The sequence below is a fragment of the Pygocentrus nattereri genome, chromosome 1, assembly GCF_015220715.1.
Source record: "Pygocentrus nattereri isolate fPygNat1 chromosome 1, fPygNat1.pri, whole genome shotgun sequence".
Lineage (NCBI taxonomy): Eukaryota > Metazoa > Chordata > Actinopteri > Characiformes > Serrasalmidae > Pygocentrus > Pygocentrus nattereri.
Genome location: NC_051211.1, coordinates 26,243,337 through 26,265,682, shown reverse-complemented (window position 1 = coordinate 26,265,682; position 22,346 = coordinate 26,243,337). Strand labels below are relative to the sequence as shown.

The 22,346-nt window shown below is 37.5% G+C and overlaps 1 protein-coding gene across 3 annotated transcripts in view; it reads left to right on the top strand.

The window, feature by feature from the left end:
* Positions 1-272: 272 nt before the first annotated feature.
* slc66a2 (solute carrier family 66 member 2) overlaps positions 273-22,346 on the top strand; it is a 41,691-nt gene continuing 19,617 nt past the window's right edge. For 2 of the 3 annotated variants that reach the window (XM_017723158.2, XM_037538422.1), the window contains exons 1-4: positions 273-1,036; positions 1,290-1,423; positions 4,174-4,224; positions 21,686-21,902. In XM_017723158.2, the coding sequence (XP_017578647.1) occupies positions 738-1,036; positions 1,290-1,423; positions 4,174-4,224; positions 21,686-21,902 (701 nt within the window). In that variant the 5' untranslated portion in view covers positions 273-737. The remainder of the gene's footprint in view (positions 1,037-1,289; positions 1,424-4,173; positions 4,225-21,685; positions 21,903-22,346) is intronic. The other variant, XM_017723159.2, reaches the window with a different exon arrangement.

Genomic DNA, 22,346 nt, shown 5'->3' with positions numbered 1-22,346 from the left:
GAGCTTTTCACAAATGACGTAAATCCCTGAAAGTTGTACGTTTATTTACGAACATATTCATAAATATCCCGTAAACTAAAGGATTGAGTCCGCATTTACGGACACATTTTTGAAAAGGTTTACCTATTGGGACTGCAACGTGTGCGATTCATTTCTCGACGAGGAGGACCGTCTGTACTGGCGGAGTTCTGCCTAACCCGGCTCCTTTTAGGACCCGTGTGTTTACTGTGCTGTGACGCCTGATGTCGTTATAAGGAAGTGCCCGGCTGCAGATGGATGGACGTAGTAGGAAGTCAGCTGTTTAAAGGAGTTCCGAATCTAAACTTATAAACCTGTGAATATTTCCATACCCAGGAGAGCAGAGCAGAGGGACTGAGTGTCCAGTGAAGAGGACCAGGCTGACTGCACCGCGCGTCTTTGCTGCTAGTGTCCCGGCGTCACTGGGCAGTAGCACTGCTGTTCTTGCTCGCAGGCGCTTTTCTGTCTCATTTACCTCGCTAGTTAATAACTACGCATGGGAGCTTGTGTTTGGCGTTGGATACATTTTTTATAGCTTTCAGGTGGTTCTATAAACCACTTTCAACTTGACATTTCCAGCTGAGTATAGTGTCCTTATAGCTGGGCTCTTGTATCGGTTTATTGTTGGCCAAGCGCCTGTTTATCATAGTCGGACAGCAGAATGTACCAGTGGTTCTTTGAGCTAGTCGACAGATAGACCTTTTGCAAATACGAATTTAATGCATTATTATTTTTATTTTTTTTATTTTTATACGTTTACCTGGGCCAGCAACAGATCAAGCTTTGCACGTAAAGTCAAGTGGCTCTATCAGAAGATGGAAGATGAGGTCTTTAATCAGATTCTTTATGTTAGCAATCAGCTGGTCTCTTGGATCGCTGCACTTGCTATTATATTTGGTGGTGTGGTACCATACATCCCCCAATACAGAGACATCCGCAGGACGCAGAACGCCGAGGGATTCTCCACCTATGTTTGTCTTGTGCTTCTTGTAGCTAACATTTTAAGAATACTCTTCAGGTAAGTTGTTTTCTGTCATTTCATTCACCTTTAGTGAGGGCACATCCTAAACGAAAGGTTTCGCCTCTAAACTAAACTAGACTCAAAACCTGTGTGTTTGGCATAACAAGTGTCAGGATCATCTGGGTGAAAACTCATAGATTTTTGCATGAAACTATGGAGTATAAGGCCAGTAGTTCATAGGTTGAGATATGTAAAAACAGTGCATTCTCATTGATTTATATGCCCTGTTCTTTGGTTTCTTGGTTTCTAGGTTTGGACGTTACTTTGAAACTGCACTGCTGTGGCAAAGCATCATAATGATTGCCACCATGCTGATTATGCTGAGCCTGTGTACTAGTGTCCGTGTGGCTACTGAAATCAGCACCAAGCGTCGCTCATTTACAGGTACACATTAGCAAGTTTATTAATGATTTTCTTTGTTTGCAGAGAGGTGTGAACAGTAGCGTTTTCACAGGGTGTATATGTCTTATATTTGTAATTATGAGAGAAGTAGAGAATTGATTGATTTACAGTTGACTCCAGGAATCACTGAATGTTGAAAGTCTAATGGAAGTAGCTCAGAGCATAAGATCCCAACCCTGGTCCTTGAGTACCTCTTGCCTTGCACGTCTTTGTGTTCCCCTGCTGTAACAGACTACAGTCCTTAAAGAAAAGTCTGTCCACTTGCCAGCCTTCGTGGCAGTGTCCCTTGGCAGTTATACTTAGTCACACAAGATTAAGAACCTTTTTGAATTGGGAGAGACCTATAAACCTGACACCAGAAGCTGCAGTAATGTTTCAAAGTTGCTTGTAGCATTTGACGTAAACAATGCAAAAGATTTATGTTTTCAGTAAACTACTCCGCAAGCACATATCGCCACAATGAAGGTGGGCTTTTCATACAAGTGGCTTTACCAGTAACTTGATTGGCTCTTTTAAACGCACCACTATAGTCTAAGAATAACTCAACTAATTTTCTGTAATTGCCTGTCCCAGTTTTGTTTCACTTTATGTTTTGCTTCTTTGATGATGAGAATTCAGGAAATTTTCCAGAATGCAGGGTGTTCTCCCGGTGCTGGGTTGGGAACAACTGGCTTAGAGGAGAAAAGAGAAACAGCCTATACAAGTATTGTGACTTTTCAGCAGATGCTATTGCATTATTATATAAATCCTTTGGGCTTCACTTTCATGTTTATAGTTACTGTATATGTATGGATATTCACATATATAATAATATATAATATTTAATAATATTTAGATACAGTAACAGCCTCTACTCCTCTGAGAGGGCTTTAAATTACGTATGGGATCATTTCTGTAAGGTTTTTATTATATTCGGCCACAAGAGCATTTGTGAAGTCAAGTACTGATTGATGGATGATTACTTCTGGATCAGAAATGCCAATTTCTGCTTTTGATATTGTATATTGTATAGTGTATATTACAGATGGCATTCTCTGGCCTGAAGTCTGACCATCTGACTGGGAATTGAACGGCAACAGTTAGTCAGTTGTTAGAACCACTTTCACTTTTCTTTCACCCTCTAAAATTGTACTATAATGACAGACACACACGTTTCCCTTGTGTTTAAGACTAATTTAAGTGGCGTCTGTGTTTCTGCTGGGTGTGATATTTAGATAGATTCAGTATGTGCTGTGGGACACATTCTATTCAGAAACACAATGAAGGGCTGTATCCTCTTGCCAAGCATGTGTGTACAGGTATGGTCTATTGCAAAAGTACATTTTATTTGTGTGTGTGTGTGTGTGTGTGTGTGTGTATGTGTATGTATACACTCACCAGTCACTTTATTAGGTACATCTGTTCAATTGCTTGTTAACACAAATAGCTAATCAGCCAATCACATGGCTGCTGCAGCTCAATGCATTTAGGCATGTAGAGGTGGTCAAGACAACTTGCTGAAGTGCAGACCGAGCATCAGAACGGGGAAGAAAGGGGATTTAAGGGACTCTGAACGTGGCGTGGTTGTTGGTCCCAGACGGGCTGGTCTGAGTATTTCAGAAACTGCTGATCTACTGGGATTTTCACGCACGACCATCTCCAGGGTTTACAGAGAACGGTCCGAAAAAGAGGAAATATCCAGTGAGTGGCAGTTGCGTGGACAAAAATGCCTTGATGTGAGAGGTCAGAGGAGAATGGGCAGACTGGTTCCAGATGATAGAAAGACAACAGGAACTCAAATAACCACCAAAATCTCTGAGGAACGTTTCTAACACCTTGTTGAAAGTCTGCCACGAAGAATTAAGGCAGTTCTGAAAGCAAAAGGGGGTCCAGCCTTTTACTAGCAAGGTACCTAATAAAGTGGCGTGTGTGTAATTTCTGTGTGTGTGTATATATGTGTGTGTATATATATATATATATATATATATAAAATTAGATTTTTTTTTTTTTTTTGTTGAAATGGTTTCTCTCTGCTTATCTGTGTGCTTGGTGGTGAGCTACCACACATAAAGGAAGCTAGTACCAAAACTGACACTTTAGTTCTTTCTGAACTAAAACATTTGTGCCAGACTTTTCTTTAAAGATGTCAAAGCATTATATGAGCTTAGTAAATGTCAGCAAACAGAATGTGAACAGTGTTATAACTATGTATTACTTTGTTGTTTCAACTTTAGGAGATTATGCAATAGGCTTTGAAAACTATGAAACACTTGGAACAAACTGGTAACACATTGATAAGAAAGAGCACTCGAAATATTTAATGAAGTCTCACAGAATCATGAATATAAAATGTTTATAACATTTTTCAAGAGGTTCTGTCTTGCCTATAGCAAATGGTTAGGGGTGTATGATTGACAGAATTGTCTTTGTTTAAATCAGGAATGTGTTTCTGTCTCATTCAAAACTTGGGTGAAAAAGTCATTCTTGAGAATAGAACATCAAATTTGTCCTCGCTCAAGAATGGCAGTGTATCTGATGAACATACAAATATGTCTCAAGCTGAATATACATCTACATAAATCCTATATGATTGAGCAAAAATATTTCAGTGAGCTTGTGTGCTGTTACAGATACTCTCGTTATCTCTCCTTTTTTTTTTTTTACTTTTGTGGAGCTGTTTGCCTAACATTGAGGAGGGAAACAATGTTTTCTTTTCTCTTTTTTTCTTTTTCTCCTTTCTTTTTTGTTTGAAGCAACAGACAGTAAGGACGAGGAAATCAAAGTTCCTAAGAAGTTCTTTCTGGGTATGTACTGATCAGTTTGCCATGCAATGCTAGTCATCCATTATTGCCCATCCTTATTCTCCGTGTTGTCTTTTAGGCATATTCTGAACATCTTGGGCCAATCATGGTCCTTTGTAAATTCTTAGAATCTTATTTTTCCATTAACTCAAGCCATTTTTGACAGTTTTGAGTTGCATGTTTCCAACTTACCAATGTTAGTAAGTAACGTATTTAATATTCATTTACATTTATATGTATGAATTCAGTGGTGTATGCCAACATTTTACCACATTTTCAGTAGCAACTAATGTTTAATTAAATATTTAGTGTTTATTAAGCTAATCTTGCATGTTAAACACCAGTCCTCCATCTTAATGGCTGACAAATATTCAGTTATCATTAATTAATGACTTGTTCACCTCCACACTAGATTATCCACACAACAGTGTACAGGATGTAGGGTGCATAATGATATCGGCATCTTATTGGTCTCAGTAGATGATTACTTAAAAATGTAACAACAGCATTTGACCAGTGTTTCAAACCACAAATAACAAAATAATAAGAAAAAAACATGTCAATGTGTTTATGTAGGAATTGGCAGCAGTAAATATGTAAATGAATGTTAACATCAATCGGGAGTACCCATCAGTACACCCCTGTTTGAATCCATTGACCTTTTTTTGACTGCATACTTGCAAAGGGGAAACATAATGATGAAGAGAAAAAAAAAATATATATATATAAACTATAACTGTAGTTTGTCAGCTTTTAGAATTTATTTTTTATGACAGCCAGAAATAATACTTAGTATTATTGTGTGGTGCTGTTTTTTTCCTGCTGTGAGACAACATGTGGCTAAGCTTCATTGGTGGTGGACACACAAGAATGTTGTTCTCTGAATGTACTCGAGATGGCACTATAGCACTTGCTCTGCATGTTGTGTAACTGAGACTTTTCCCTTTTGGGGGAAGCTTGCTGATTTTGGTTGCTGGTCTTTGTGTTTTTCTGGTCAAAATAACATTTCATATCAGTTTGATTGTTGAGAATTGTGAGAGATATTAATTACTTTTACATGCAATATAAAAGACCGCCTAACCATATTTGCACTGATGGCCTGTGGTTTTCTCTTATACCTTTTCTTCAAATTACCGTCATTAATATTGATTGTGGGAGAAGGAAGTACTTTTGATCTGTGTTGTTTTCTTCTTGTTACTGGAATGCTTGATTGTATTGTTTATTGTTTGGAGGGGGAAAAAAAACAAAGTAAAAAAAAAATGGAAGAGGTTTGATGTCTGACCCTTGTTGTTGGAATTTTTGTGATACATTTGTAATTTTGCATTTCTTGTCATTGACCTTCGTTGTGATACATTTGTTTGCATTTTACCACAATTTGTTGCACCAGTTCTCTTTCATTTTTCCTTACAAGAGTTGTCCTCATGCTGTTTTCTATTTACCCATGTTGGGTTGAATGTTAGGTAGATTGGTGGATGCTGTGAATATATATGCGTTTCAGTACAAGGCATAAGATGCAGTACTGTTTGCTGCCTCATACCTGACGTTTGTGCTGCATTTTTAGACGGGCTGTCTCATCCGCATCGCTATGTATGAAATGGCAGTTTATTTTTCTAAAGCCAGTAGGCCTACATTTCACTTTGAGCAGTGGCAAAATGTAGATCATTAGTGGGGGCATATACTGCAGTGCAACAGAAAATTATAGATGAAATTGCCATGGGTTTTTGTTGTGCTGGAAATTACAGTTTACAGTGACTCTTCTGTCTGATGTGGTGAATTCAATATTGTACACAGAATTCAGTGATTTGTAAATACATAGATTCATATTTTATTCACAATACAACATAGAACACATCAATGTTCAGCATTGATGGGGCCTTTCCTGATATTTAAGTTGCCCACGCCGGAGGCACTAATACAACCCCAGACCATCAGGCGTCTGTGGTTTCCAAAAAGAATTTCAAATATTGATTCATCTGACCACAGAACAGTTTTCCATTTTGCCTCAGTCCATTTTAAATGAGCTTTGGCACAGAAAATGCGGTGGCATTTCTAGATCATGTTAACATATGGCTTCTTCTTTGAATGATACAGCTTTAACTTGCACCTGTGGATTGCACAGTGAAATGTGTTCAGACAATAAGTTCTGAAAGTGTTACTGACCCCATACAGTACAGAATCATCATGCCTCTTTTTCATGCAGTGCTGCTTAAGGGGCCGAAGATCACAAGCACCCAGTATTGACCATTTGCCTTGTCCTTTGCATACAGGTATTTCTCCAGATTCTCTGAATCTTTTGATGATGTTACGTACTGTAGAGGGTGGGATATTTGAAGTCTTCAGTTTAATGTTGAAGAACGTTTTTTTCTGAAAATTTGTTCCACAGTTTTTAGATGCAGGTTTTCACAGATTGCCCATCTTTGCTTCTGAGAGTCTCTGCCTCTCTAAAATGCTCTTTTTATACCCAGCCATGTGAGTTAATGGCAAATTGCTCCTCCAGCTGTTTTTTATTTATTTATTTTTTTATTTTTATTTTTTATTAGTAGTCAAGTGAAGTTTGTTTATATAGCACTTTTTGCAACAGGTGTTGTCACAAACAACTTTACAGAAAAATCTGGGTACAAGCCCCCATGAGCGTTGCCAGTGGTGACAATAGCAAGGAAAAACTCCCTAAGAGCAAGAGGAAGAAACCTTGAAAGGAACCAAGACTCAAAGGGGGAACCCCTCCTCCTCTGGTCCACACCAGACAGCGAACAGCATTGGTATAAAATATTATAATACAAAATGGGGAAAACAGGTGGAACAGTGGTTAATTAGAAAGCTTGAGTTTAAGCAGCAGCAGCATCAGGTGGGTCAGTTCATGCAAGTGAGGTTTGCACAGCTTTGTACAGCATGAAACTGCATGGTGTTCAAAATGGTGCAGATCAGCCAACAGAGATGGGGCTCTGGTGACTCTTGCAGCTCTGGTGGCTCCCATGTGGTGACTCTGCAAACGTTGCTTATGGGCTCAAATAGAGCGTGAGAGAGAGACTTAACTGGACAGGTACTTTTATGGAGAAATATTAGTGAGTAATAGTGCAAAAGCTGATATTAGCAAAATATTTGTGCAGATACATTTTAAATGTAGAGAGTGTGTCTGAGTTAATTCCACAATTTTGGGGCTACGTAGAAAAATTCTCGACCAACTGCAGTGAATTTTCTAATTCTAGGAACTGTCAGCAAGTTGATCTTTTGTGAGCGGAGCATACGTGTGGGTTCGTATGACTGAATTAATTCACTGAGATACTGCAGGGGCAGGCCATTTAACGATTATAAGATCCTTCTCTTAACGTATAACTCTACACGAAATTTAACAGGTAGCCAGTGTAATGATGACGGGATTGGGGTTATGGTCAAATATTTGTTCCTGGTAAGAACTCTAGCGGCTGCATTCTGGACCATTGGGAGCTTATTTAGTAATGTACTGGAGCATCCAGCTAAAGGTAATAAAGGCATGCACCAGCTTGTCTGCATCGTTTTGGGCTAGAATATTATGTATTTTAGTGACTGACTGGAAAGAGAGACTGGAATCGAAGATAACGCCTAGATTTTTTTTACAGTGGTGCTTGCAATGACCTTTTGGCCATCTAAATTTAGTTCAAAATTGGAGAGTTGAGATCTCTTTGCTTTGAGTCCAAGTAGTAGGACCTCAGTTTTGTTAAAAGGAGGAAATTGTTGGTCATCCGGCTTTTGAATCTTTTAACACATTCAAGTTTATTTAGATTCAGAGACTCATTTGGTTTAGCAGACATGTAGAGCTGTGTGTTGTCTGCTTAGCAGTGAAAACTAACACCAAACCTGTTTATTATGTTACCAAGAGTTTGCATGTATAGGGACAAAAGTGCCCAAGCGCCATATTGTGCTAGCGTATGATCAGAGTGTTTACTGTTAACACTGACAAATTGATAAGTCTGTCATATAGGATTGAAACCGGGACAAAGCCTGTCCTTTGATACCAGCCAGATTTTCCAAGCTTTCAAGGATCTTTTGGTCGATAGTATCATCAAATACTGCACTGAGATCTAGAAGGAATAGTATGCAAATATGGCCACTATTGAGAGACACAAGGTCATTTATTACTCTAGTTAATGTTGTTCCAGTTTCTAAGATCTTTGCAATGAAGGGGAGATTAAAATTGATCTATAATTGGCAAGTTCATTGGGATCAAGACCTTGGTTTTTATGTAGGGGTTTAACGACTGCAAGTTTGAAAATATTTGGTACAGATCCTGAGGGACAAATTTATTATAGACAGCAGAGGGTTAACAACACAGGGGACAGTCTATTAGAGCAATTTTGTAGGTACTGGGTCAAGAATGCATGTTGATGATTTGGATGAGCTAATCAGTGTGATTAATTCATTTGGTTGGATAGGACTAAAGGATAGCAATTGGATGTTGTTGCATGTTGTGATATTAGACCTATAGGCAAATTTTGGATTTGTAGTCTAATATTTTTTATTTTATCATTGAAGAATCTGCTAGAATCATTGTTGCTGTATGTTATTTGAATATCATCTTCAAACTGTTTAATGTTGTCAGTTAGTTTGGATATAGTCGTGAACAGGATCTTGGCATTATTTTTGTTGTTCTCTATTAGTAATGAAAAATAGGATGCTTTGGCTGTGTTTAGGGTAGGCTGTATTATGTGATGCTTTTTTTCCATTCAGTTCCATTACATTAGTACCTTTTTACTTTTGCAGCCTTTTGTTGCCCCGTCTCAACTTTTGTGAAATTTTTTCCTGCCTTCAAGTTCTGAATGAATTCGTGTTTTTCATGAAAGGGTAAAATGTCTCACTTTCAACATCTGATATGTGTTCTGTGTTCTATTGTGAATAAAATATGGGTCTATATGATTTGCAAGTCATTGCATTCTGTTTGAATTTACATTTTATTTACATTTTATGCAGTGTCCCAACCTTTTTGGAATTGGGGTTGTAGATGAGTCTGATAACAATGTGCACATAGGTTCTCTCATGACATGTGGGGCAAGTATTCAGTACTCCTATAGGCTTTCTCACTGGTCCACTTATTTATTCTTATGTTTGTGATAAGAATGAAGCTCATATATAGCCCTTTCACTCTCTAATGGTTAAAGCTATGCTAAATGGCAACTGTTGTAGGGAGTGACCCTACTATGTGTGTGTTTGTTGTGATGTTTTAGAGCAAATAATGAGCTGAGGTGTTTCACAATTGTCACTGCAGTATGGGCTGATGTTGCTTTCTCTATAGTCCTGAGGTATTAACATCCTTCATGAGTGATCTGATCATAAGTGGACAAGGAGACGTATAGCAATTTACACCTAGCATTTCCTTGGGTCTCGAATGCATCTCCGATGACCACTTGTGGTCATCATATTTCTTTTTTCATTCATCTGTTTATTGAAATTTTTTGGAAAAGATATGTATTCACTTTTTACTTACATACTTCTTTACAAAACATTTGGGCTGTTAACAATGGTGCTAAACTACTTATCTTTACATTATCGTCACCAAAACTAGTCTAATTCCATTTTTATAAATGTCAAAGGGGAAAAAAAAAAAAAAAAAAGCAGAAAATGCATCCACGTTTCCAAACAGAATCCATTGACGTGCAAATCATTGAACCAACACATATGTAATTGAAAATAGTACAGAGACGTTTTAAATGTTGAAACTGAGAAATGTTATTGTTTTTTAAAAAGATATACTGATGTTGAATTTAATGCCAGGAACACATTTCAACATTTGGATCAGTGATGACAAAACACTGGTAAAAGTATGTAACACACACACACGCACGTATGCGCGCGCACACACACACACTCACAAAAAAAAAACAGCTTGTAGAACTTCTTACAACTAATTAAGTGATTTGGCAACAGGCCAGTAACATGACTGGCCATAAAAAGAGGCTGAGTGTTTCAGAATTAAAGAGGGGTTCACCACCATGTGAAAGACTGCGATGGCAAATTGTGCAGTAATTCAATTATAACATCTCAATGTAAAAGAAGATAAAGATGATAATTTATTAATCCCACAGTGGGGAAATGTACAGTGCCACAGCAGCAAAGAGATAACAAGAGATTCGAGAAAAGAAGTAACAAGAAGAGAATTAATAATGTAATTAATCTTAATTATTCAACAAGCTTAGTGTATTACTTCATACTATATAGACAATATATGTGTAATACTAAAGATAAGCAAACAATCTTTACACTGTAAGGATATGCATTGCACATAGCACTCCCATGTACAGTATAATTGCACATAAGGTATTGATAATATTACACATGGGAATGACGATGAATTAACAATATAAACATTGTAAATAGAAAGAGCAAAAAGATCTTTACACTATACATATTTCACACATATTGCTTGTACTGCACACAGGAAATGGTTATGAATTCACATTTTATGTAGTGTAGGTGTGTGAGGTCGAACAGGGGGTGGGGAGGCTTCTACTGGGAGCTATGCTGGTTGTACAGTCTAACAGCAGCAGGAAGAAAGGACCTGCAATAGCGCTTCTTTACACACTGGGATGAAGCAGCCTGTCACTGAAGGAGTTGCCCAGTGCTGCCAGAGTCTTATGCACTGGATGGGAGTTATTCTCCACCATGGATGCTAGCTTGGCTGATCCACCACCATCTCTTTTGGTGTTCCCTGCATTGATCAGGAGGTGGTTCTTATAATGTAATGTAATGTAATGAGTCAGATGATTGCTTAGTCATCAGAGAACATCTATAGATGACAGCAGTAAATAGCAAAGTTTGAGATTTCATTACCTACAGTACATAAACAGACACAATTGTGGAAATCATTGCGTAGGCTCAAACACTTCTGAAGACTGTTGTTTCTGATCACAGTTTGTAGCTGCATCCTCAAATGCAAGTTAAAACACTGTCATGAAAAGAAGAAATCACATATAAACAAGATTCAGAAACTCTGCCAACTTTTTCTGGGCCCCAACACATTTAAAATGGACTGAGACAAAGTGGAAAAGGATCCTGAAGTCTGCCATATTCCAAATTTCAAATTCTTTTTCAAGATCATTGATGCTACATCCACCATGTTAAAGAGGCCTTTTTTCAGTAATACAATGCCAAACCACATTCTGCATGTATTACAACAAAGTGGATCCAAAATAAAACACCCAGATCACCCATTATAATCAGTTGCTGCATTATAACAAAAAATAGACAAAGGAGATTCCAAAGTGTTGACCAGCTGAAATCCAATTTCAAGCACGAATGGGAAAGCATTTCACTTTCAATACTAGAGCAGTTGGTCTTCTCAGTTTGCAAACGCTTACAGAGTGATAAAAGTGATGCAACACAGTGGTAAACATGCCCAGTGGTAAATATTTTGAAGTGTGTTTTCATCATGTTTAAAACGGGCATATATTTTTCAAAAAACAAAATTCCCTAGTCTCAATATTTCATGTGTTGTATTTATACTATTGGCAGTATGTAATATGTATGTAATCTAATGTAGTCCACATATTTAAATTATTTGCTTACCATTCATTGCATTCTGTTTCATTTACATGTTACACAGCGGCCCAACTCCCCCCGCACCCCCCCCCCCCCCCCCCATTAGATTGTGTTTAATATATTGTTAGCAGTGTGTTCAAAATAGGATAATGTACTGGTCGGATGGGAAGGGAAAGGAGTTGTTTTTGGTTTACTTCAGTTCTTTAATATTGTGATAAACAGCTGTTTGATTGATTTAACAGGTAATAAAATTTTAAAATGATCACAAAAAAGGATGAACATGAATGACTCATTCTATCCATTTGGCCAGGATGTGTTAAATCTGTCATTTTGGAATTTAAGACAAATTTTTTCCAAGATATGAAAATATCTTCCACATTAATCCTGTCATGTGTTAATGATGAATTTGGTTTATGCCAATTTGCAGTAAAAGCCTTTTTGCTTGTTGCTATGAGTATTTTAAACATGTATAACCTTTTGGGCATCCCATGTATTCGTGGAGGTATTTCTCAGATATTAAACATCAAATCTAAATTTAATACATATTTCTGAAATCATTTCTAATGCGCAGTATATGTTTAATGGTCTTTCATACATTTAGTTAGTCTTTTTCTGCTACCATTGCTTGGATTGAGATTTCTCCTGATAACTAAGCTCTATATCTTTCCATCTTGCTTTGTAGTAAGGATTGCACCAGCATATCAGTGGTCTTATCTGAGCTTCAGGAAAATATTTCCATAAACATGATAATGCTGTTCCACTTTTGTCCTCCTTCAGCTAAAGTGTTTTTAATTTTATTCTTGGTTCCCTGGCTCTGGGTAAACCAATGAAGTCATAAGTTTACATACACTTAGGTTGAAGTAATTAAAACTTATATTAATTCCCTCCACAGATTCCATGTTAACAAACTATAGTTTTAGCTAATTGTTTAGGATGTCTGCTTTGTACACAATTTCTGAAACAAATGTTTACAAACAGATTATTGCACTTATAATTTACTTTATCAAAATTTCAGTAGGTTAGAAGTTTATATACACCACGTTGAATGTTTCTTTAAATAGCTTGGAAAATTCCATAAAACTACATCATGGCTATGAAAGCTTCTGTCAGGCTAGTTAATTGGAGGTGTACCTGTGGCAGTATTTTAAGGCCAACCTTCAAGACCTACTTAACATCATAGGAAAATCAAAATAAATTTGCCAAAACATCAGAAAAAGAATTGTGAACCTCCACAAGTCTGGTACATCCCTGGGAGCAATTTCCAAATGATACACTGAATAAAAATATAAACGCAGCACTTTTGTTTTTGCTCCCATTTTTCATGAGCTGAACTCAAAGATCTAAGACCTTTTCTCTGTACACAAAAGGCCTTTTTCTCTCAAATATTGTTCACAAATGTGTCTAAATCGGAGTTAGTGAGCACTTCTCCTTTGCCAAGATAATCCATCCACCTCAATAAAGTAAAACTGCGCATTTTAGTGGCCTTTTATTGTAGCCAGCCTAAGGCACAACTGTGCAATAATCATGCTGTCTAATCAGCATCTTGATATAAAACACCTGTGAGGTGGATGGATTATCTTGGCAAAGGAGAGGTGCTCACTAACACAGATTTAGACACATTTGTGAACAATATTTGACAGAAAAAGGCCTTTTGTGTACAGAGAAAAAAGTCTTAGATCTTTGAGTTAAGCTCATGAAAAATGGGAGCAAAAACAAAAGTGCTGCGTTTATATTTTGGTTCAGTGTAATATTCCAAGTTTAAACACTACGGGACCACATAGCCTTCATACTGCTCAGGAAGGAGATGCCTTTTGTCTCGTAGCCAAAACAAGTCAAGTCACCTTCAAAACAAGTGAAGTCAAGAGGCTTTTATTGTCATTCCATATATGTACAAATACACGGTGGAGCAAAATTACATTACCTTGCTGCTACATGGGACAAAATAATATAGTGAAGACAAATAGCAAACATTAAATTAAAAACTCATTTCTGAACCTGAGGTAATGAGCATAAAGTGCAGAGATGTTTAACATGCTGTGATTATGTAGGTGATTTTAACATATATAAAGTGGGTACTGAGGTAGAAATTTACATTACTTCAGTAGAACATAGTATTAGCAGCAATGTTACAAATACTCTAAGTAGAGTATCAAAAAGAGGCGTGTATGAGGGAGTTTTCAGTTCAATCCTTGTAAGTTTAAAAACCTGACTGCTTGCAGAACATAGCTGTTGCAGAGTCTGGCAGTGGTGGCACGGATGCTCTGGTATCTTCTGCCAGATGTCAGCAGTGGAAAAAAAGTATGCTTGAAGGATGGATGGGGTCGAAAAGTATTGACATCCCTGCAATTCTGTCAGATAATGCCAAATTTCTCCCAGAAAATGATTGCAATCACAAATGCTTTGATATTAAAATGTTCATTTAATTTGTCTTCAATGGAAAACCACAAAAATAATTGTCAAAAAGCCAAATTGGATATAATTCCACACCAAACATGAAAAAGGGGGTGGACAAAAGTATTGGCACCCTTTGAAAAATCATGTGATGCTTCTCTAATTTGTGTAATTAACAGCACCTGTTACTTACCTGTGGCACATAACAGGTGGTGGCAATAACTAAATCACACTCGCAGCCAGTTAAAATGGATTAAAGCTGACTCAACCTCTGTCCTGTGTCCTTGTGAGTAATACATTGAGCATGGAGAAAAGAAAGAAGACCAAAGAACTGTCTGAGGACTTGAGAAGCAAAATTGTGAGGAAGCATGGGCAATCTCAAGGCTACAAGTCCATCTCCAAAGAACTGAATGTTCCTGTGTCTACCGTGCGCAGTGTCATCAAGAAGTTTAAAGCCCATGGCACTGTGGCTAACCTCCCTAGATGTGGACGGGAAAGAAAGATTGTGCGGATGGTGGATAAAGAACCTCGACTAACATCCAAACAAGTTCAAGCTGCCCTGCAGTCCGAGGGTACAACAGTGTCAACCCGTACTATCCGTCGGCGTCTGAATGAAAAGGGACTCTATGGTAGGATACCCAGGAAGACCCCACTTCTGACACAGAGACATAAAAAAGCCAGGCTGGAGTTTGCCAAAACCTACATGAGAAAGCCAAAAATGTTTTAGAAGAATGTTCTCTGGTAAGATGAGACAAAAGTAGAGCTTTTTGTGAAAAGGCATCAACATAGAGTTTACAGGAAAAAAAAACGAGGCCTTCAAAGAAAAGAACACGGTCCCTGATGTTTTGGGGTTGCTTTGCTGCCTCTGGCACTGGACTGCTTGACCGTGTGCATGGCATTATGAAGTCTGAAGACTACCAACAAATTTTGCAGCATAATGTAGGGCCCAGTGTGAGAAAGCTGGGTCTCCCTCAGAGGTCATGGGTCTTCCAGCAGGACAATGACCCAAAACACACTTCAAAAAGCACTAGAAAATGGTTTGAGAGAAAGCACTGGAGACTTCTAAAGTGGCCAGCAATGAGTCCAGACCTGAATCCCATAGAACACCTGTGGAGAGATCTCAAAATGGCAGTTTGGAGAAGGCACCCTTCAAATCTCAGGGACCTGGAGCAGTTTGCCAAAGAAGAATGGTCTAAAATTCCAGCAGGGCATTGTAAGAAACTCATTGATGGTTACCGGAAACGGTTGTTCGCCGTTATTTTGTTATATTAGGCTGAGGCTCCATTTTTGGAGTTTTGTGTAAAATAATAATTGATTTGACTTTTTTTTTCATTCTCTTTTGTGTTTTTTCATTGCAAGCAAAATAAATGAAGATATTAATACCAAAGCATTTGTGATTGCAATCATTTTCTGGAAGAAATTGAGTATTATCTGACAGAATTGCAGGGGTGTCAGTACTTTTGGCCAGCACTGTAAGTAGTTAACTTTTGAAGTTAATGCTTTAAAGATACATCCCTGTGTAATACTGCCAGATTTTGGAGTCAGACATTATCTGAATTCATAATCATGAATTCAACCAACAACCAACAAAACGCCCAATTATTGTCAGGTGTTTGCTGCTGTATTATGGAGTTATAACTGACATAAATATGAATCACTAGCCACAGGCAATCTTGATTTTGTCTGTCTGTGGCCTGTGTAGACTCCGAGTAAGGAAGGTGAAAGTTAAATATAAGAACTGGTTTTTCACTACAAATTACATCAAAATCTATGGAAATGTGTTTGATTTAGCAGAGCTCAATTTGTGCAAAATTTCACAAAGGGAGCTCCATACAGTCCTGTCCTGACACTTCACTGTGTTAAACTGAATATAACTGAAAAAGCTGACACTGATCCCCAAATAAGCCAGGCTGATAAAACAGTCTTGTTTTTATTTTTCATCTATTGGTAAGCCTTTGCATCATAAAGTGAAAAATCTGTCTTTGGAGTTTTATTTAATTTGCAGGGGTATAAAGAGTACTGAAAATCCCTACTCGGGTACAAGTACTGTTACTGTAGTGATAATTTACTCAAGTAGAAGTAAAAGTATAAATAAAATTACTCAAGTAAGAGTAAATAAGTTGGTTAGTTGAAAAACTACTTAAGTACCATGTTACTAAGTTACTTTTTCATATTTGCGCTGCCACAGCCTGAACATCTGAGCTGACTCAGCTACATCACTGGAAATAATCTGTGCAGAAAAACGCTAAAGCTGTGAGAGCTGAGACTGATCACAGTTTGCTCTGCTAGTACACATTTACATTTACTTTCTGTGAACTGAGTAAGGAGTAAGGTTACAGTAAACGGCATGTGTTTCATGGTTAGATAATTATGTAAGACGTCCTAGTTCATCAGTATTTTAGAATCCCTGAAAGACAAGTGCAGAGGGTGTTACTGTTTAATTAAGTTCATTTAAGAGGAAAAACATTATGACAACAGTCAAAATTATGAGTAGATTGATTAATTAATAATGTAATTTTAGTGAAAGTCCTGCTGCCCATCAGCTCCCTGGACTCTAGTCTACAATAATGGGTGTGAACCTCTACAGACAGTAATCACATTCACAGTCTTCAAACAATGTATTTTCACTCATATCTGTTCAGAACAATTCTACCTTTAACATCGGCAGCAACATCAGCGATTTACCCAGCTTTGATCGTTACTGTAATATATTTCACTGACAATCATGCTGATCACTTACAGAATCAGACATTACTGTATTTCACAGTTAAACAGCTACACAGCCTCTCACAGTTAAAGACCAACACAAAGGCAGAGTGAGAGAGAGAGAGAGAGGGCGGAGAGGTGGGCAGGGATCAGATCAGGCCAGTCATTGATAGTGCGACAGAATCACTGTGCAGAGTTGATGAAGAGCATGTATTAGACTAGATTGCTTGTATCACAGCCATTCACAACCATTTATCTCCAAAACAGCAGCCAAGGTAGGCTGTATAAATGGGTAAACTGTAGACTGAGGGTGACACCTGTTAGCTAAAGCAGCTGACAGACACTTGTAATGCTCAACAGATTTCAAATTTAATAAAGAGAATCATTATAAAACCATAAACACGGTACCTGTTTAGCTCAGATCAGCTAGCTCGGCTAACGCTCCCTCAGGCTGGAGTTGAGTTGTGAAAGCATATTAGTGTAATATTCGTGGATTTTGTTGTGGAGAATGATGTTGCCTGAAACCACAAATCAGAGCTAACATAACTCATCGTTGTTGCAGGTGTACACTTCTGCATTACAGAGTTATAACTGATATAAGTCTAAATCGCCAAATAACCACAAACCAACTTTACTGAGGTGTGCCACGTCTCTTTTTTGCCTGTCTTTGGCTAGGATAAGCGTTAAATCTGTTCTGTTAGTGTAGCAGGGGGTTGGTGATGGCTATCAAGAATCCTCTTCCTGCTGTGTTTTTCTCAGCTTTTTCAGCCAAATTACAGATCTTTGTGCTTTTGTTGTAAAAGACTGGTAGTCTGCACCTAGCAGCCAAGTCCAAGTCTGTGATCAGATTTCATGACTAGAGACAGGGTTGCGCACATGTTTTCTACATCAGTCTCTTGATTCATTTGTTGTTCATATAAATTTAAAGGATGTTACAAACATTTAGACCATATGCATTGCTGACACAACATATAAATTAATGGGAGAGGAATGGAAGAAAGAATCTATGCCGCTCCTTTTGTCTTTGTTGTTGATTTTTATTGCTTTTTGAGGTCCTACGGAGAAACTTTAGCATTTACACAGCCAATGTGGTCTTGTGTGTCGCTGACAACCTTTCCTTTTATGATTAGATCACCCAAGATGTATGTTAGACCTTTTGACACCTGTCATACTTTATCATACTGTAGTGTGCACTTCAGGAGCACACTGAGCTAGCTCAGATTTTTCTGTTCGTAGGTGTGGTGAATCACTCACATTTACATGGTCTGATCTTTGAGCATAAAATTCTTGCCACATTAAAATATCAAATTTGTACTGATATTCTTTCCTCGTATCACGTCATATTATTTCCCCAGAGTTTAGTAGTTGTATAACAGTGCAGTATGACATTGTCACTTTTTACATCCCTATATTACAATGTGCATTTCTGAAAATTGGTGATACATTTATTATGCCATCTAATTTTGCTGTATTGTTGGCACACACATACTACACTAAATTATCATGGTAGTATCAGTTTATGTAACTAGCATCGTAAACAGAATCATGGGCTAGTTGTATCATTACACTTTTCGTGTGGTTCGTAAGATAATTTTACTTATCTTTGTTTTGATCTAGCCCAGCCTGCAAAAATGTGAAACCTCAGTTTGTAATATGTAATAATTTATTTTGATTTTTAGAATGTTAACTTGTATCTGCCCAAAGTAGATAGTAGATCACTTTTCAGCTCTCCATCCTACACTTGTGACTTTTTGCATTTTGCTGTGTTTTCATGCATATGCAGTCTTGGTTGTGTAAGTGTGTGCTGACTGACAAGGCAAGCTTGGTGGGGAAGGTGTTTAAAAGCCAAGGCAGGCCTTCCCCCCCACCGGCACCGCCCCCCCAATGCCCCGCTGTCAGTGGTAGAAGAAGGAATGAAAAGGGAACAGGAGTACTGCAGGGTGAAAGAGTAGCAAAGTGCCTTTGCAGCACAGTGGGGTATAGCACACAGAACTGCCACTTTGATCTAGCTGTCTACACAAACTTGCACACAAACTGCCTCAAGCTATAGTTTTCTTTTACCTGAATGTAAACCTCTGAAATGCATGGCTGTTTGTGTATTTAGCTTTTGAGTCTTTTTTTTTTTTTTTTTTTTAAGAAAAAACCTGAAGCCATCAGTTTAGTTTATCTCCTTCTTAATTGTTTCTTTAATTATACTGAATTTTCAGAGTCTCTGAGTTTATATAAGGTAAACGACTTTCCAAGCCATACTTAATAATATAATAATTTCACAATTATTTGTTTTACCAAATGGACTTTAATGAAATAAAAGGTAAGTGAATAGTTATTTCTTTTTTCTTTGTTTCTGTATCAAAAATAACATTTTGTGGGGCAGAAACCACATATCATATATATCACTTGTACTGATTTATATATTGTAGTGTTCAGATTAGATCTGAAGTGTGCTGTACTGAGCTTTTGCTATAAAATATTCAGAGCTTTATTTTTGGTGAGGGGACTTTTAGTACAAGAGTGCATCTTGCATGCGTGGCACTTGGCTTTTCTCCAACATTATTCAGTATTTCACTACTTTGAGAAGGAGCGGCTGGTATGTGGCCCCTACTGCTTTGTGGGACTGGGTAATGTGGTTAGAAAATATGTTTCTATATTTTTCAATCTTTTGTCTGGGAAGGTTCCAATATAAAATTGTAGACTGATGATGATATACAATATTTTTCATATATATAGTATGTATTTCATAGTCATAAATGTATAAATAGGGACTAAAAGATTTAGTTAGAAATAAGAATATAGAAATAGAATATAGAAATAAAGGTTAGAAATAACCATGGTTTACAACATAAACACATGGATGAATGGTATACAAATGAAGTGAAAATAATCAAATACATAATTCTTTTGTACCAGTTCGTGCATCCCCTGTACTACAAGGAACTCTGTTGCAGGTGGTGAACGAAGCTTTTACATTTTTTTTTTTTTTTTTTTTTTTAATCTTTACCCTCCTCATCTCTTAGAGCACATATATATTTTTAGAAAACATTCTTATACAGAGCAGCTTACAACGGCAAATGGGACTCTTTCCAGTATTGTGTTTCCTTCCTGGATGAGGAATTGTAACCATCATACTCCCTCTTTTTTATTTTTTTCATGAGGTCATAGCTCAGTGAAGCATATTTCAAACCAGGAACAGTAACCCAGTCATGAAGCATGGCTTGCATGCAAAGTGCAGTTACGATTTCTTTGAGTTAAAAGGTATATGCCACTCAAACCTAATGGAAAGATGAAGGCCTTTTCTTAGTTTTTGTTGTTGGGGGTTTTGCATGTATGCCACCAGTTAGGCCCCCTTCTGTTTCTGCCTTGCACTGGTAAAGCAACTAAAATGTCAACAGCCCTACTGTTATGTGACTGTGTTGTGTATGTGTGTGTGCTGTTCTTTCACAGTGTAGACCTTATCACTCTGTGCCAGACTCTCCATTAGCCTACAGTAACATTCAACCATGGAAACTGGTTTTGAGGAGGCATGTATGTGAGTGAAGAGAGAGGATTTGATATACTGAATCCTCCTCCTTCTCAGAGTGTCCATGACCAGAGGGCTGTTGTATTCTTTTTTTTTTTTTTTTCTCTCTTTTTTTTGGGTTAATTCAACCTTGTTCTAGCTCTCACTTGCTTTCTCCCACACACATGTGCCTGCTGCAGTCAAGCTTCGGAGCCAAAGGTTCTGTAATTGATCTGATTCAGAAATGTCATTTGAAATGCCAGCGCTGGTAATTATCAATAGTTCAATAAATCTTTCTGAGGTGTCAAACTTGCCATCATTCTGATTAGCTACCACATTAGATCGCAGTCTGTGAGGCATGTTACTTCAGCAAAATGTGAAATTGAATTTTGCTAGTAAAAAAGGGTAAGAAGTGCAGTAAACAAAAATATTCAGATTTTCTTTGAGTTCTCAGATTTATAAGTCTGATTTTAGTCTATCATTTTTGCAAACAAAGAAAAAAAACATGACTGACATCAAATTATTAAACTAATGTCATGACTAAGGTGAATTTTAATGTGGCAGTAATAAACTAATATTATTCCCCATGTAGACTAAAATCTCCTCTCATTTACAGTTAGTCATAAGTTTATATACACTGTAGCCACATTCATTTAAACTCGGTCATTTACAATTTCTGACATTTAAGCCTACTACACATTCCCTCTCAGGTCAGTTAGGATCACTATATTTTAAGAATGTGAAATGTGAGTATGATACTAGACATTGATTTATTTCAGCTTTTATTTCTTTCATCACATTTACAGTGGTTCAGAAGTTTACATACATGTGGTTAGTTTTTGGTAGCATTGCCTTTAAAATGTTTAACTTTGATCAATGTGATTGAGGTCAGGGCTTCGTGATGACTTCACTTTGTTGTTCTTGAGCCATTTTGCCACGACTTTGGAAATAGGCTTTGGATCATTGTCTGTTTAGAAGACCCATTTGCACCCAAGTTTTAAATGCTAAACACATATTTGTGTGCATCCATATTTAAGAGAAACGACGAGAACCAATCCAACAAGTCAGTTTGCACAGGAACAATTTAACCCTTTAGATATTTCTGCAATTTGTTTTATAGTAGGTAAAAACAGTTGTTTTCTTTAAATTGATACCAGGTAGCAAAACAGTAACACACAAAGAGCAATATGGATAGAGGACAGAGTTTTACAATTCTAAAAACGTCTAAAGTAAATAAGCAGTGGCATGTTGTATAGGAAAGTGGCAGAAATATCAATATTTAGCTCTGTATAGAATCATCTTGACTCAGCAACAAAAATGACTTTCCTCAACTTTGTCACTTTGTTTTGTTCTGCGTCCTAGATTTTGATTGGAACTATTTCTGGGTGTGGAGTCGTTTTGTGGATTATCTGCAGTGTGTGCTGGCATTTACGCTGGTGGCAGCTTATGTAACGTACCTGCTGCTGGAGTCTGTGCTGTTTGTGGAGACGCTGGGCTTCTTGGCCGTGTTCACAGAGGCCATGCTGGGTATTCCACAACTCTACTGCAACTACCAGAACAAATCTACAGAGGGCATGAGGTAGGTGGCATGATATATGCACCCATTTCTTTCTCTTTTGTAATTCTTTGTGCTGAAGTATGATCTATTCGTCTGTACTTTGAGACAAACTCAGTTTGTCTGATCTGTAGTTTCTCTTTTAATGACATATTTTCATACCATACACGGACTCTGTAAGCAACTGCTGTTTTGCCTGACCTGTATATTTGCTCTTTGTCCTCCCATGATGAAATGTAACAAATATGTAAATGGTAATTTCAGTATTCAAATACTGGCACCTCAGACTGTTAACAGAGTATTCAAGTACCCCTTGCACATCCCTAGTCAAAAACGTAACACTGAATTCTTTGACGCACACTCACACATATTTTAAATTAGTCAGTCAGTCAATTAAATATTTCTTCCCTGCATAAATGAGGAGAAGTGATGAAAGGTGGAGAAGCTGCTCACTTTTTTTCAGTCAAA